The sequence below is a fragment of the Stegostoma tigrinum genome, chromosome 24 (genome assembly GCF_030684315.1).
Source record: "Stegostoma tigrinum isolate sSteTig4 chromosome 24, sSteTig4.hap1, whole genome shotgun sequence".
NCBI classification, from domain to species: domain Eukaryota; kingdom Metazoa; phylum Chordata; class Chondrichthyes; order Orectolobiformes; family Stegostomatidae; genus Stegostoma; species Stegostoma tigrinum.
In genome coordinates this window covers 37,742,649-37,758,773 of record NC_081377.1, presented here as the reverse complement: position 1 = coordinate 37,758,773, position 16,125 = coordinate 37,742,649, and the positions used below count along the sequence as shown (strand labels likewise).

General features: G+C 47.0%; 1 protein-coding gene across 1 annotated transcript in view; it reads left to right on the top strand.

The window, feature by feature from the left end:
- The window catches only part of LOC125464900 (receptor-type tyrosine-protein phosphatase U-like), a 321,742-nt gene that overhangs the window by 209,812 nt on the left and 95,805 nt on the right, over window positions 1–16,125 (top strand). Inside the window, exons 15-16 of the mRNA XM_059654370.1 lie at window positions 3,603–3,727; window positions 14,806–14,993. Coding sequence (XP_059510353.1) covers window positions 3,603–3,727; window positions 14,806–14,993 — 313 coding nt within the window. The remainder of the gene's footprint in view (window positions 1–3,602; window positions 3,728–14,805; window positions 14,994–16,125) is intronic.

The window sequence follows — 16,125 nt, the reverse complement described above, 5'->3', positions numbered from 1 at the left end:
TTAACTCCTGACTGCCTTACCTTTACTCAGACAAGTTGTTGTCAATATATAACCCGTTAAATGTGAGTTAAATTAAAAAACACATTTTTCTGTCCCATACAGAGTTGGAATGATCTTCCTCATTGGTTAATCATCTGTGTAGAAGAAAATGTCAACTAACATGACTTATGATGGTTCTTTCAACTTTTTATTTGCTTCACTGGCAACTTATTAATGTGTCAAGGCTGTCTGTTTTGCAGAAACAAGATAAGAACATTCTGCTTTACAGTTGATTTTCAAGGTTGAATGCAGGGTCCATGATTAAAACTCTTCCATTTCATGTATTGTTGTTGAGTGGGACCCTGTGATTCCAACAGTTCTAATTTTAGTTTCTGGATTAATATTGTTTCTGTCTATTATTAGGCAGCTTTCCATCTTACATTAAAAGTGTCAACATGAACATTAGCCAATGCTTTCAGGGTGACTGCTTTCAATATAAATGGCTAACCACTGATGCAAATCTTGTTGGCAAACTATCCAAAACTACACTAATGTTCCTCCCTCTCTCCCATTATTGAAGGCCCTTATATTAGAAGACCACTGCCTGAATGAGAAAAGACAAACTTTTCTCAATGGAAGTGACTACGATATAGCAACAGGCAGTTCACTGTTCTCAACTTACAGCCTACTGACTTGGACCTAATAGTAGAACTGCTTGATTTACTGCTAGACATTGAAATATCCGCACTTGCTGCGAGCACCTGTTTTTATATTCTTTCCTACTTATGATGGAGACATGGTCCTCTGAGTGCTAACAGTCACCTCATGCCAACTGACAACTCTTTCTTTGTTGATTTTGATGGCAGGCTTGTCATTAGCTGTAGGAGTCTCCATTAATGTTTCCCAGCAATAGTTTTTGGATAGTAGGAACTCTTCTTAAATTTTTTCATTCTTCAGCTTAGAGATGCTGTGTTGGACCTCAATGTTTATGCTGAGGAATATCAAGAGCATCTTATGATGTCATGTGTACTTGTAGACACAACAACTTAGGATCTCAAAGGACTGCGACCTAACCTTGGTTCTCCTCAAAGGCTTTATAACAACCGTGTCAATGTAACCTGTGACTAATTACTAACATGATATTAGACGTTTCTAGTTGAACCAGCAAGTAACTTTTCTCTGCTACACTAAACTGGTCTTGTCGTTTCTTCCACTGAAACAGTGTAATGGTAGCCTTTATCATGAGCAGCAGTACAGTGAGCTGGCATACACATACAACAGTCGCAGCTAAACAAAAAGGGCAGGCTCAAAAATGGGATCTTTGCGAGCTACAGTGCTTACTATTGTATCAATTGATCTTATAAAAACAGGAGAAAGCCACCTTTAAGCTCAACTCTATCTTCCTTTGATCCATTTCCTTTAATGGAAAAAAAAACTGTAAATTAGTTGCACAAGTGAGCCATTTGGCTCTTTAAGCCAGTTTTGCCATTCGATAAGATCATGGCTGATCTGTTTCATTTTGAACATCATATTCCCATCTACTCCAAATAACCTTTGTCTCTTTCATTTAAATCTGTCTACATTTGCCTTAAAAATATTCAATGATACCACGTCCATTACCTTCTGAGGCTGGAAGTCAAACTCCTCAATTCTGAGAAAAATTTGTGATTTTTGTCCTAATAGGATGACTTCTAAAAGTGACCAAGATCTGGACTTACCAAGAGGTAAATGCTGTTCAAAATCTTGCATACATAATCAAGTCACTGCTCAATCTTCTAAACTCCAGTGACAGCAAGGGCAGCCTGTCCAACCTTTCCTGGTAACAAAACCCATTCATTCCAGATATCAATCACTAATGGACCTCATCTTAATTGCCATCAAGGGCATTATATCCTTCCTTAAATCAGGAGATCAAAACTACACACGGTATTCAAGATTTAGTCTTTATCAATCTGCTTTTTAACTGAAGAATAACAGTTATGTTCAATTCTCCTTATAAAAAGAGTTGTATCTTTTTTGTCATCTTGACTATGTGCTGTATTTGCATACTAATATTTTTGTGACTCATGTACTAAAACACCTAAACTCCTTTGCACCCCAGAATTCTGCACTTGTTCTCTGTTTAGATAATACACTTTTTATATTCTTCCTGCCAAGTGAACAAGTTCATATTTTCTCTATTTTGCAGCATCAACTGGATGTTTGCTCAATCACTCAACCCATCTACTTTGGTCTCCAAACTCCTTATGTCGTCTTCACAACACATTTACTTCCCTATATTTTTGTCATCTGTAAATTTAGTTACCAGGCCTTTGTTCCCTTCAATTAAGCCTTTGACATTAATTCATAAATCGCAAACAGTTGTGGCTCCAGCACAAATCCCTGCAAAGCTCACTGGTCACAAAAAAAGACTAATTTATGCATATTCTCTGTTTTCTGAGTACCAGGCAATTTTCTATGTCAAATCCCTTTTTGAAATCTCCAGATAGCATGTTAATAGTCTTTGCCTTATTCACAGTGCCAGTTAGTTTTTTCAAACAACTCCAATAAATTGGTGAAGCATTATTTCTTTTTCGTGAAACCATGCTGATTCTTTTTGATTCACTTGAATTTTTCTAAGTGCCTGGCTATAATGTTCTTGATGATCAATTCTAACACATTCCCATGACAGATATCTTGCTGACCGGCCTGTAATTTCCTTTGCAAAAACCTATTTCTCTGTCATGAAATGCCAATTCTCTTGAGTAACAACAGCACTTTAGAAGGCAGAGTTTCAGATTTCTACTAACATTTTCTTATGAAAATCTATTCAATAAATTTTTATAGTTTTGTGAGGAAATATTGTAAATGAGTGGTTACGTGCAGAGGCGGATCAATATCTTTTGATGCAGCACTTTCCATTTCCAGTCAAGCTTTTACATTGATTTATAGTAATGTGGATCATTTACATCTAAAGAATATATATTGTTGTAGATTTATGGGGGCGACACTTACTATGAATACCAACTTTAACTCTAGTTTGTAGACACACGAAGGAGAACTGAAGTCATTTTGAAAAAGCATGTATCCTTGAGGGTCCTTTTGCTAGGAAATTATGAAACACCAGTCACCTATAATCTGTACTGGTCTTGTTTTAGTAAGTTGTTTTGCAAATATAGGAGTAGATTTGTTATCATGTCTTCAAAGTTACAGAGTAGTAAACATGTTGCATTGAAAGTCCTTGAAGCTTTTCTCTTTAACGCTAATAAAGTGCAAGTACCTTTTAGCATCCACTTTCTAGTCACTGTGCAAAAGCACAGTGCAAAAATAAGTCTTTAGTTTTTAAAATGCACAAGACTAATTATGGAATGATGGATATATTTGACATCATGACATTTGACCTTGACTGTGAGAAAGCATATCATCCACCTCAATCTCAGTTTCAAAACTACATTATGTTTTTCCGTTGTGCCCATGTTTTCTATCATTATCTTATTGAAACTATGATAATCTGCATTGATCGTTAAGTAAACTTATTTAGTGCTGTCTTTGATTTTAATTTATTTCCATGCGTTCTGAATTACAGAAAGACTTGCTTATTTTAAAGCCACAATCTACTAACTGATTTGAATGCATTCCAATAGGAAATGCACCCAAACAGCCAAGACTTTTGCGAGTTCCCAGTGTGAAGAAACACACAGGAGGAATGTCATGGAAACGAGCTCCACTGACCAGGGCACCCTGCGAGAAACACTTAACAGCAGCAGTCGTAAGTTATTCAGAAGGGTAACATCTATTATAAATCCTTTTTATCTCTTGACGTTATTTGTGGGAAAATATCTTCCCTGCACTCTGGTAATTTTCTCCATGAAAGACCATATGCTTTATATGCAGAATACGGTTTTCAATGATGCAGTGAACTGCCCGTTATTGTGGAATACTTAACTGATCTAGATGCAATATATGATGCTTGCATTGAAACAACCATCTGAAAATATTACAGGAGCAAGATTGCAAAGCTCCCCAAAATCGAAGCAGGGTGAGCTCAGTCAATGTAATACAAGCAGCAAATCCTCTCACATGCTTCCTGGTTATTTGATATGGCAATACAGCATCTGGCGTGATTTGCCCTAAAAATGTGCATGTAAGCCATGGACACCACTTTGTTGCTTTCAAGACGCTTTTATTTCATGGAAGGTTTGATGTTCAGAAGCTCAGTTACTAATCATTTAGCTTTTAAAAGTGTCTGTTTTGTTTTGCACCTGTTTGAGATTGTAACTGAGTTACATCTGGCCCATTGCGATGAAGGTTTGTAATATAACATGATTTCAGAACTTGGGTTCTAAGGTAGAGATAAACATGTGTTTGGCTTTTAATTCTATAAGTTGCCTGCTTTTTCTTAAGAGTCAGAAACTCATTGTTTTAGCCTTGCATCAAAACATGAGAAGCCATGTGACTTGGGGAATTCCCTCCCTAATGGTAGTTTTCCACCACCTTCTCAAGGGCAACTAGGAACAAACAATAAATGCTGGCCAGTCAGTGATGCCCACATCCCATGAGTGAATTTTAAAAGTCTGAAGATATGTGTAGACAAAGTACCTGGTGAGATAACTGCTGACGAGTTTGCTAAGTCGATTTTTTTACTACCCAGAAAGAGCAGGTTCAGTTTAGAAGAAAACATCCACAACAGCAGATGTGGTGTTTGGCTGCCCCAAAGTTGTCAGAATAAGTGGAAAAAGCTTTAAGTTTTCTTTTCTGAGAGTTCAGTGAGAAAAATCAATGAGTCTTTGCATCTCAAATAGAGAGGAAGAGAATACATCTGGTAAATACGCAGAAAGTTAATGAAAAGGAATGCTTGCAAGTTCATCAGTTGAGGAAGAGATTAAAGAGTAAAGACAGGAGTGAGACTTTGCTAGAGTTGAGTGCCTGACTGTAAAGGATATTGCTGGTAAAAAGCTAAGTTTTTTTTGTTATTTTTCTATATTGTTTTTATATTTTGCCTTTTAAATTTTCCTTTCTGTGATAAACATTTTCTTTCATTAAAATTATATTGACAAACTAATGTGAATATATTCAGTGTCAACCGAAGCAACCAAGCTGTAAAACTAAAAGTTATGTTAATACTGGAAAAGAGATTACAGTCTGAAATCTCACTTAGAAGACCAGAATAACCAATAACAATGTAGGGGTTCCTGGCGGCTATCTATGATGTCTCACATTGGCAGTTATATACAGGGTAATATTGTCTTACAAGAATCATCTTTATCAATTATTCCTTATGATTTTATAAACCTCTGAGGTCACACCTCAACCTCCTATACTCCAATGAAAAAGCCCTAGCTTCTCCTTTATAATTCAACCCCTTCATCCCTGGCAACATCCTGGTAAATCTCTTCTGCATCCTTTCCAGCTTAGTGATATCCTTCCTGTCGCAGAGTGATCAGAACTGGACACGGTATCCCAGAAGAGGCTTCACCAATGTTCTGTATGACCTCAACATAATATCACAACTCCTATACTCAAAGTTCATCCTAAACCCCTTCTTAACCATCTTATCGATTATGTGATGCAAACTTTGAAAAATTATGTATCTGAACCCCTCTTTGATCCACAATACTGCCCAAGGCCCTAATTTTAATTGTATAAGTCTTGCTGTTGTTTGTTTGACCAAAGTACAATACCTTGCTTTTATCCAAAATGAATTCCATTTGCCACTCTTCAACCTGTTGATCCAGTTGATCAGGATCTCTTTATAATCTGAGCTAACTTTCTTCACTCTCCACTTTACCAGTGATCTTGGTGTCATCTGCACACTTAATAATTATGCCTTTTATATTGTCATCTAAATAATTTATATAAATGACAAACAAAAGTGGATCCAGCACCACTGAAATCCTGTGAACACCACTGATAAGAGGCCTCCAATCTGAAAAGCAAGCTTGTACCATCACACTATAACAAAAGTGTGAAGCTGGATGAACACAGCAGGCCAAGCAGCATGTCGGGAGCACAAAAGCTGACATTTCGGGCCTAGACCCATCAGAGAGGGGGATGGGGAGAGGGAAGTGGAATAAATAGGGAGCGAGGGGGAGGCGGACCGAAGATGGAGAGAAAACAAGATAGGTGGAGAGAGTATAGGTGAGGAAGTAGGGAGGGGATAGGTCAGTCCAGGGAAGACGGACAGGTCAAGGAGGTGGGATGAGGTTAGTAGGTAGCTGGGGGTGCGGCTTGGGGTGGGAGGAAGGGATGGGTGAGAGGAAGAACAGGTTAGGGAAGTAGAGACAGGCTGGGCTGGTTTAGGGATGCAGTGGGTGGAGGGGACGAACTGGGCTGGTTTTGGGATGCAGTGGGGGGAAGGGGAGATTTTGAAGCTTGTGAAGTCCACATTGATACCATTGGGCTGCAGGGTTCCCAAGTGGAATATGAGTTGCAGTTCCTGCAACCTTCAGGTGGCATCATTGTGGCACTGCAGGAGGCCCATGATGGACATGTCATCTGAGGATTGGGAGGGGGAGTTGAAATGGTTCGCGACTGGGAGTTGCAGTTGTTTATTGCGAACTGAGCGGAGGTGTTCTGCAAAGCGGTCCCCAAGCCTCCGCTTGGTTTCCCCAATGTAGAGGAGGCCACACCGGGTACAATGGATACAGTATACCACATTGGCAGATGTGCAGGTGAACATCTGCTTGAGATGGAAGGTCATCTTGGGGCCTGGGATAGGGGTGAGGGAGGAGGTGTGGGGGCAAGCGTAGCACTTCCCGCGGTTGCAGGGGAAGGTGCCGGGTGTGGTGGGGTTGGAGGGGAGTATGGAGCCGACAAGGGAGTCGCGGAGAGAGTGGTCTGTCCGGAAGGCAGACAAGGGTGGGGATGGGAAAATAGCTTGGGTGGTGGGGTTGGATTGTAGATGGTGGAAGTGTCGGAGGATGATACGTTGTGGATGTGAGTTTGGTCACTGAGCTGGAAGGTTAGTTTTCAGACGTTTCGTCACCTTTTTTTATTTGAAAAAATATGCTTTATTCATAGAATGTACAAAAAATAAAACATTTATACACCTACCCAGTCATGCAAACCACTCCAGATTACCCAGGGTGTACGTACATCAACTAAAAAGGAAAAAAACAAAACAGAGAAAAACAAAACAAAGCAAAGAAACCGCCCTGGCAGTCGTCACCCCGCATAGTCCCAGTTGGCCCCCTGACCAGTTGGGGAAGGCGCCAGCTGGGCCCAGTTACCAGATAGGGCCCTTTTTTCTATTCTGGACGAGGGGTTTCATACTGTGGTCTTTCCCCACCGTGCCTTGGCGGTGGCTGCCCCAAGCTTTAACGCGTCCCTCAGCACGTAGTCCTGGACCTTGGAGTGCGCCAGTCTGCAACTCTCGGTCGGGGTCAGTTCTTTCAGCTGGCAGACCAGCAAGTTGCGGGCAGAACAAAGAGCGTCTTTCACCACATTGATGGTCCTCCAGGCGCAGTTGATGTTGGTCTCGGTGTGCATCCCCGGAAACAGCCCGTAGAGCACAGAGTCCCGCGTCACGGAGCTGCTCGGGACGAACCTCGACAAATACCACTGCATCCCCCTCCAGACCTCCTGCGCATAGGCACACTCCAGAAGGAGGTGATCGACAGTCTCGTCCCCCCCGCAGCCACCTCGAGGGCAGCGTGCGGTGGCGCAGAGATTCAGGCATGCATAAAGGATCTCACTGGCAGAGCCCCTCTCACCGCCAGCCAAGCAATGTCCTTGTGCTTGTTTGAAAGTTCTGGCGATGAGGCATTCTGCCAAATGACTTTGGCAGTCTGCGTGGGGAACCACACGACGGGATCCACCCTCTCCTTTTCCCGAAGGGTCCCGAGGATACTATGCGCTGACCACTGCCTGACGGCCTTGTGGTCAAAGGTGTTTCCTTTCAAAAATTTCTCCACGAAGGACAGGTGGTACGGAATGGTCCAACTACTCAGAGCGTTCCGCGGCAACGAGGCCAGGGCCACCCTTCGCAACACCGGGGACAGGTAGAACCTCAGTAAGTAGTGACACTTGGTGTTTGCGTACTGAGGATCCACGCACAGCTTGATGCAGCCGCACACAAAGGTAACCATCAGGGCGAGGGTGGCGTTCGGTACGCCCTTTCCCCCCATTTCCCAGGTCTTTGTACATGGTGTCCCTGCGGACCCGGTCCATCCTCGACCCCCAAATGAAGTGGAAGATAGCCCGGGTGACTGCAGTGGCGCAGGTCCAGGGAATAGGCCAGGCCTGCGCCATATACAACAGTACCGAAAGCCCCTCGCACCTGACAACCAGGTTCTTACCCGCGATGGAGAGGGACCGGAGCGTCCACCTGCCCAGCTTCTGTTTCAATTTGGCGATACGCTCCTCCCAAGTCTTAGTGCACGCCCCAGCTCCACCGCACCAAACACCCAGCACCTTCAGGTAGTCTGTCCTGACGGTGAAGGGGATGAAGGAGCGGTCGTCCCAGTTCCCGAAGAACACAACCTCGTTCTTACCCCTGTTGACTTTGGCACCCGAGGCCAGTTCAAACTGGCCGCAGATGTCCAATAGTCTACTCACCGACGGACGATCGGTGCAGAAGACGGCGACATTGTCCATGTACAGGGAAGTCTTGACCTGAAGGCCTCCGCTGCCTGGGATAGTCATGCCCTTCAGGCTCACGTCCTTCCTGATGGAGGCGGCAAAGGGCTCCACACAGCACACAAACAAGGCAGGAGAGAGCGGGCAGCCCTGCCTGACTCCAGATCTAACAGGAAAACTGTCTGATTTCCACCCGTTGATCGAGACTGCGCTAACGATGTTGGCATAGAGCAGCTGGATCCAATTGCGGATGCCGTCCCCGAACCCCAATTTGGAGAGGACGTCCCTCATGTAAGCATGAGAGACCCTGTCGAAGGCCTTCTCCTGGTCCAGGCTGACAAGGCAGGTGTCCACCCCACTGCCGTGTACGTAGGCGATCGTATCCCTGATGAGCGCGAGGCTCTCAGCGATCTTCCTGCCCGGCACAGCACAGGTTTGGTCAGGGTGAATCACCGACTCCAGGACAGACCTGACCCGGTTGGCTATGACCTTGGCCAGGATTTTGTAGTCCACGTTCAAAAGTGAAATGGGACGCCAATTCTTAATTTCTTCCCTCTCCCCCTTCCTCTTGTAAATGAGGGTGATGATGCCCTCCCTCATGGACTTGCACATTTCCCCTGCCCGAAGCGCACTATCGTACACCTCCAGCGGGTCCTGGCCGACCAGGCCCCACAGAGCGGAATACAGCTCGACCGGTAAGCCGTCGCTTCCGGGAGTCCTATTCCTCTCCAAGGACTTGAGGGCTCTGGCCAGCTCGTCCAGGGATATCGGCCGGTCCAGCCACTCCCTCGTGCCGTCGTCTAAGACCTCCGTGATAGACGACAGGAACGACTCGGAGGCCGTGCTGTCCGTGGGCTTCATGTCGTACGGTCCGGCATAGAAGGATCTGCTGATCCTCAAAATGTCGGGCCGAGACAACGTCACCGAGCCGTCGTCCTCCTTCAGCCGGCTAAGAACAGAGCTCTCTTTGTGCACCTTCTGAAAGAAGAAACGCGAGCACGTCTCTTCCTGCTCCACGGAGCAGACCCTGGACCGGAAGATTATCCGGGAGGCCTCCGCGGCGAAGAGCGAGGCTTGCTGGCCCCTCACCTCGCGGAGGTCCTCTGTGACATCGACCCCCATCAACTGCAGAAGGAGCAGGTTCTGCACCCTTTTCTGGAGTCACGACAGCTTTCCCCGCCTCTCTCTTGCCTTCTGAACACCCTTGAGGACAAAGAATCTCTTGAAGTTCTCCTTCACTGTCTCCCACCAGTCGCACGGAGACTCAAGGAGGGGTTTCACGGTTCTCCAACCGGTGTACTCCCTCTTAAGCTCCTCGACGTTCTCTGGGGTCACCAGAGTCGTGTTGAGCTTCCACGTCCCCTTGCCGGCCGGCTGGTCGTCCTGTAAGTGACAGTCGGCCGCAGGAGGCAGTGGTCAGAGAAGAACACTGGCTCGACGCCGGTGGACCTGACCGAGAACGTCCGTGACACAAACAGGAAGTCTATCCTTGAGCGGATAGACCCGTCTGGCCGCGACCAGGTGTACCTCTGCTGCGCTCCGTCTGCAGGGGTGCTGAAGACGTCGAGCAGCTTGGCGTCCTTCACCGTGCCCATCAGGAATCTGGACGTGACGTCCAGTTGACTCCACCCACCCGCTGTCCCCACGCCGGATCTTCCATCTGCATCAATGATGCAGTTGAAGTCTCCGCCTAGGATGAGCGGCCTGGACGTAGCCAGCAGGGGTGGAAGCCGCTGCAGGACGGCCAACCGCTCACTCCGTACCGCTGGGGCGTACTCGTTGATCAGCCTCAGGGGAGTGTTCCTGTAGGTGACATCAGCCACTAGGAGGCGCCCCCCCTACCACCTCCTGAACTTGAGAGATGGTGAAGTCACGCCCCCGCAGCAGAATAGCCAGGAGCGACAGTCGTTACCCCCCGACCAGATTGAAGGCCCACAGGTCCAGGCGCCAGACCATTTCCCGTACCTGCTGAGGTGCGGTATCCCGCACTCCTGCAGAAACAGGAGGTCAGCCTTGACGGTGGTCAGGTAGGCCAACGTGGACACACATCTCGCGGTTGACTTAACGCTGCGCACATTAATGCTCGCAACTCGTACCCCCATTGTGGGCAGTGACCGCAGTACCCTCCCCAAGTCCAAGGTCCAGCCCCTCCATCTGTCCCTGCATGCCCATTGCCCGGGCTAACTGCTGGACGCTCTTCGGGCTCAGGAAACCGTCCGTGCTGCCTTCTGGGTGGCATCCCCCCATCAGGGGTGCGGAGGCAGGAGGGTCCGGCTCCGGGTCAGGCAGGGGACGTGCTGTTTCCTCCTTCCCGCCTGGAAGTTCCGGGGGGCCCTCCAGTGGCACTTGACTGGGTGTCGGAGAGAGCCTCAGGATGCGTCCCGTCACCTGGAAGCAGGGTGCTGCTTTCCTTCCCCCTCGAGATCTTTAACTTCTGCTTCGGATGGGCCCTCTCCGAATCCTCCTCGTCAGAGGAGCTCTTATAGCCCCCCTGTAGCTGCCTCTTCCCGCCTGATGGTTGCGGTTCCTGGGCCCGTCGACGCACCTTCCTTCTCGCTTTCCTGTCCACTCCCCTGGGTTGCCTGTCGCCGCCTCCATTGGTTCCGGGTTGTCGGTGAGGGGGGGAAAATCGGAGCTTGCAGGGGTGCTTTGCTGGCCTCGGGCCCATCCTGCAGGGCTGGGCCCTCCTGCACGGCCTGGCCCTCCTGCACATTAGTGGGGTCCTTGCTGGGCCGTGGTGCCTTCCTCTCCTCCGGGGGGGCTGGCCCCGCATTTCCCCTGCCAGCAACCTGGGCATAGGTGGTACCCCGCCGCGGGCATGCCCTATAGAAGTGGCCCGCTTCCCCGCAAAGGTTGCAGCTTTTCTCTCGTGGGAAATCCTTTGCAAGGTGTCCCTCCTCCCTGCAGATGGTGGCTTTGCAGTCGGCCGCCACGTGACCTGACCTACCACAGGCATGGCAGACTTTAGGTTGCCCTGCATAGGTCAGGTAGCCCCTGCTCCCGCCGATCACGAAGCTGGACGGTGGGTGTGCGACATTCCCGTCTGCGCCCATCCTCAGCGTCACCTTGACCTGCCTCTTACTCGTCCAGATGCCAAAGGGGCCCACGATATCAGTTAGGTCCCCTTCCACCTTCACGTACCTTCCGAGGAAGGTCAGGACATCAACTGCTGGCACATGCGGGTTGTACATATGCACAGTCACCATACGGCTCCTCTGTGCTGGCATCACAAACAGTGGGACAGCGGTCAGTACAGAGAGGGGGCCCTCACCTCCTTTCTCCTTGAAAACCTCCAGGAAGCGCTCGCAAAGCTTGGCACTCCTGAAGGTGATGTCGTAAAAACCTCCTCCGGGGAAATCCTGCAGGCAGTAAATGTCCGCAGCAGCGAACCCACAACAGTCCAACAGGACCCTCTTCACGAAGAAGGTGCGGTCCACAGGTGCACCTTCATCCACCTTCTTCACGGAAACACGAATGGTGTTCCGGACCCCCTGACCCGGGGCACGAGCACTTGCCGCAGCCATCGTTGCAGGTTGGCTGCTCCCCTGAATCAGCATTAGGCCGAAGCCAGCATTAAGATCCACTGGTCGCAAGGGTGCACAGCCAACCCGACATCCTCCTTTCACCTCCAAGATAGCACTCTCCTCCTCTCGGTCCACAAGAGAGCGGGTCTTTATTGTGTTCAAGATGTAAGCTGGTTCACTGAGCTTGAACGTTTGTTCCCAGATGTTTCATCACCATTCTAGGTAACATCAACAGTGAGCCTCCAACGAAGCGCTGGTGTTATGTCCCGCTTTCTATTTATCTGGTTAGGTTTCCTTGGGTTGGTGATGTCATTTCCTGCATTGGTGCTGTCATTTTCTGTTCTTTTTCTCAGGGGATGGTAGATTGATTTGGAGCCAATGTGTTTGTTGATGGAGTTCCGGTTGGAATGCCATGCTTCTAGGAATTCTCGTGCGTGTCTCTGTTTGGCTTGTCCTAGGATAGATGTGTTGTCCCAATCAAAGTGGTGTCCTGCCTCATCTGTATGTAAGGATACGAGTGATAGTGGGTCATGTCGTTTTGTGGCTAGTTGATGTTCATGTATCCTGGTGGCTGGCTTTCTGCCAGTTTGTCCAATGTAGTGTTTGTCACAGTTCTTGCAAGGTATTTTGTAGATGACGTTCGTTTTATTTGTTGTCTGTATAGGGTCTTTTAAGTTCATTAGATGATACGTTGTATCCAGAGGTTAGTGGCGTGGTATGTGAGAACGAGGGGGATCCTTTGGGGGCGTTTGTGGCGGGGGTGGAGTGTGAGGGATGTGTTGCGGGAAATGTGGGAGACGCGGTCAAGGACGTTCTCGACCACTGCGGGGGGAAAGTTGCGGTCCTTGAAGAACATGGACATCTGGGATGTGCGGGAGTGGAATGCCTCATCCTGGGAGCAGATGCAGCAGAGGCGGAGGAATTGGGAATAGGGGATGGAATTTTTGCAGGAGGGTGGGTGGGAGGAGGTGTATTCTAGGTAGCTGTGGGAGTCAGTGGGCTTGAAATGGACATCAGTTTCTAGCTGGTTACCTGAGCTGGTTACTTCTCTTTCGATTCCTCCCACTTCCTACAGACAAAGGGGGTGGCCATGGGTACCCTCATGGGCCCAAGCTATGCCTGCCTCTTTGTAGGTTACGTGGAACAGTCCCTCTTCCGCACCTACACAGGCCCCAAACCCCACCTCTTCCTCCGTTACATTGATGATTGTATTGGCGCCGCCTCTTGCTCCCCAGAGGAGCTCGAACAGTTCATCCACTTTAACCCAACCTCAAGTTCACCTGGGCCATCTCCAACACATCCCTAACCTTCCTGGACCCCCAGAGGATCCCCCTCGTTCTCACATACCACCCCACCAACCTCCGGATACAACATATCATCCTCCTTTTGTGCTCCTGAGATGCTGCTTGGCCTGCTGTGTTCATCCAGCTCCACACTTTTGTTATCTCGGATTCTCCAGCATCTGCAGTTCCCAGTATCACTTGTACCATCACACTGTCTCCTGCCATTAAACCAATTGAAATCCAATTAGCAAGATCACCTAAATCCCATGTGATCCAACTTAGTCTACCACGTGAAATCTCATCAACGGCATTACTAAAGTCCAAATTAACAATATCTATCACTCTCTGCCCTCATCCAATCTTGGTTACTTGCTCAAAAAATGCAGTCATGTTTGTTACACTATTTCCCTCACACACAATCATGCTGACTATCCCTAATTATCCCTTGCTTCTCTAAAAGCATAGAAATCCAATCTTTCAAAATCACCTCCAGCAACTTACCCGCCACTGAAGTCAGAGCCACTTTCCAGTCATACGGCATCTCACCCAAAAATTACAGATGGTACAAATAGTTGTAAACAATAAATATTTTTAAAAAGGCCAAAGCTTCGAACAAGAGACAACAGAATGGAGCTGGAGGAATACAGCAGGTCAGGCAGCATCAGAGGAGCAGGAAAACTGATGTTTCGGGTCAGGACCTGTCTTCAGAAATGGGGAAAGGGAAAGGGAGCTCTGAAATGAATGGAGACAAGGGGGCGGGACTGGGGAAGGTAGGTGGGATGGTGATAGGTGAGTACAGGTAGGCAGTGGTGGAGATTGGTCAGTGAGGTAGGAGGAGCGGAGAGGTGCGAGCGAAGATGGACAGATTGTCAGGTCAAAGAGGCAGGAATGAGAGGGAGGATTGGGATGATGCCAGAGGTGGGGACATTTTGAAACTGGTAAAGTCCACATTGAGACCACTGGGTTGTCGGCTTCCAGGGTGGAATATGATGTGCTGCTCTATCCTGATTTGCTCTTCCCAATTCTGAATCATGTTAATATTTCAATGTTGTTACATTTACATGAACACGTTTAATCAACCTCCTTCACAAACAATTCAGAGGAAGTAACGGAATATTTTTCCATCAGTTCTAAAATGGATCTGAAAGAAGTAATGCTGCAACATTAAGCATCTGTTACATTGCTGTTCAGTGAAATTTAAGAGGTTAATTCACACGAGGAGAAAAAAATTTCTATTTGCAATGTATAGAAAGTCACAAGTGCTTCTTTTAAATATTCATATTAAAAGACTTGTCAAAAACAGCCAAAAATATTTGACAGTTCACTTTAACCATCCCACAAGTGGACCTTTCAACTTTAAACCACCAAAGATTTGTGTTGTTTCATTTGGACAACTTTTGTCTCCCTGGGCTACTAACAGCTGAACTTTCTTCCCTTTTCTTTCCTCCCAAACTTTCCAAAAGATGAACAGCACAGCACAATGAGTATATCAAGCAGCTTATCAGAGAACTTCTCCCAGAGACCTTGTCATCGAGCTGGGTTTCCTTACCAGATTCAGGAGCTGCACCCTGCAATCCGACTGGTTGACCTCAAAGAGCACATCAATCAAATGAAATCATCAAAGGACTATGGCTTCAAGCAAGAGTATGAGGTGATGACCAGAGAACATGTTTGAGGCTGAGATTATTTCAAATCTCTTGGCACACGTCTAAACATGTATTAAATATTTCTATTCAAAGGAATGAAACAAAATTGTGATTTTGGCATAAGCCATTAGATTAATTTTGTGATGATCCCAAGATATTTCCTTTGGCTGTCAGTTTTCAGTCTTATCCAAAAATAGACCAGCCGTACATCACAGAAATAAAACCTTGAATAAACAGGACTGTAAACTTTAAACCGGAGGGAGGAGGGTAACTTCTTGAAGGTAGGCATCCTTAGAAGAGGCTTTGCAGTGGTGGTAAAATTATTTCAGAGATGGGAGGAACTGCAGATGCTGGAGAATCTGAGATAACAAGTTGTAGAGCTGGATGAACACGGCAGGCCAAGCAGGACCAGAAGAGAAGGAAGGCTGATGCTTTCGGCCTAGACCCAAGGGTTAGGCCTGAGGCATCAGCCTTCCTGCTCCTCTGGTGCTGCTTGGCCTGCTGTGTTCATCCAGCTGTACACCTTGTTATCTCAGATCCTCCAGCATCTGCAGTTCCTCCCATCTCTGTAAACTTTAAACATAATGTAGGTGAGAGGGGAGTTGAGAAAGGAGAAATGTAGACTTACATATCAAAAGGTATATGGCAGCATTGCAGAATAGTTAGTTAGGTAACGATATCCAGAATGGTACATGAACAGATAAAGTATACAAACATTAAAAAAATGCACTAAATTGGGTAAACAGGGGAAAGCATGTTAAAAGTCAAAATTAATGGCCCTTCACTTGAAAGCACATGATACACAGAAAAAGAAATGAAACAATGATAGAAATAAAGCTTAATGTGTATGATCTTCTGGTGATAACAAAGACTTGATTATAAGGAAATCAAACCTGGGAATTAAATATTCAGGGATAATGGGAACTGCAGATGCTGGAGATTCCAAGATAATAAAATGTGAGGCTGGATGAACACAGCAGGCCAAGCAGCATCTCAGGAGCACAAAAGCTGACGTTTCGGGCCTAGACCCTTCATCAGAGAGGGGGATGGGGGGAGGGAACTGGAATAAATAGGGAGAGAGGGGGAGGCGGACCGAAGACGGAGAGTAAAGAAGATAGGTGGAGAGAGTGTAGGTGG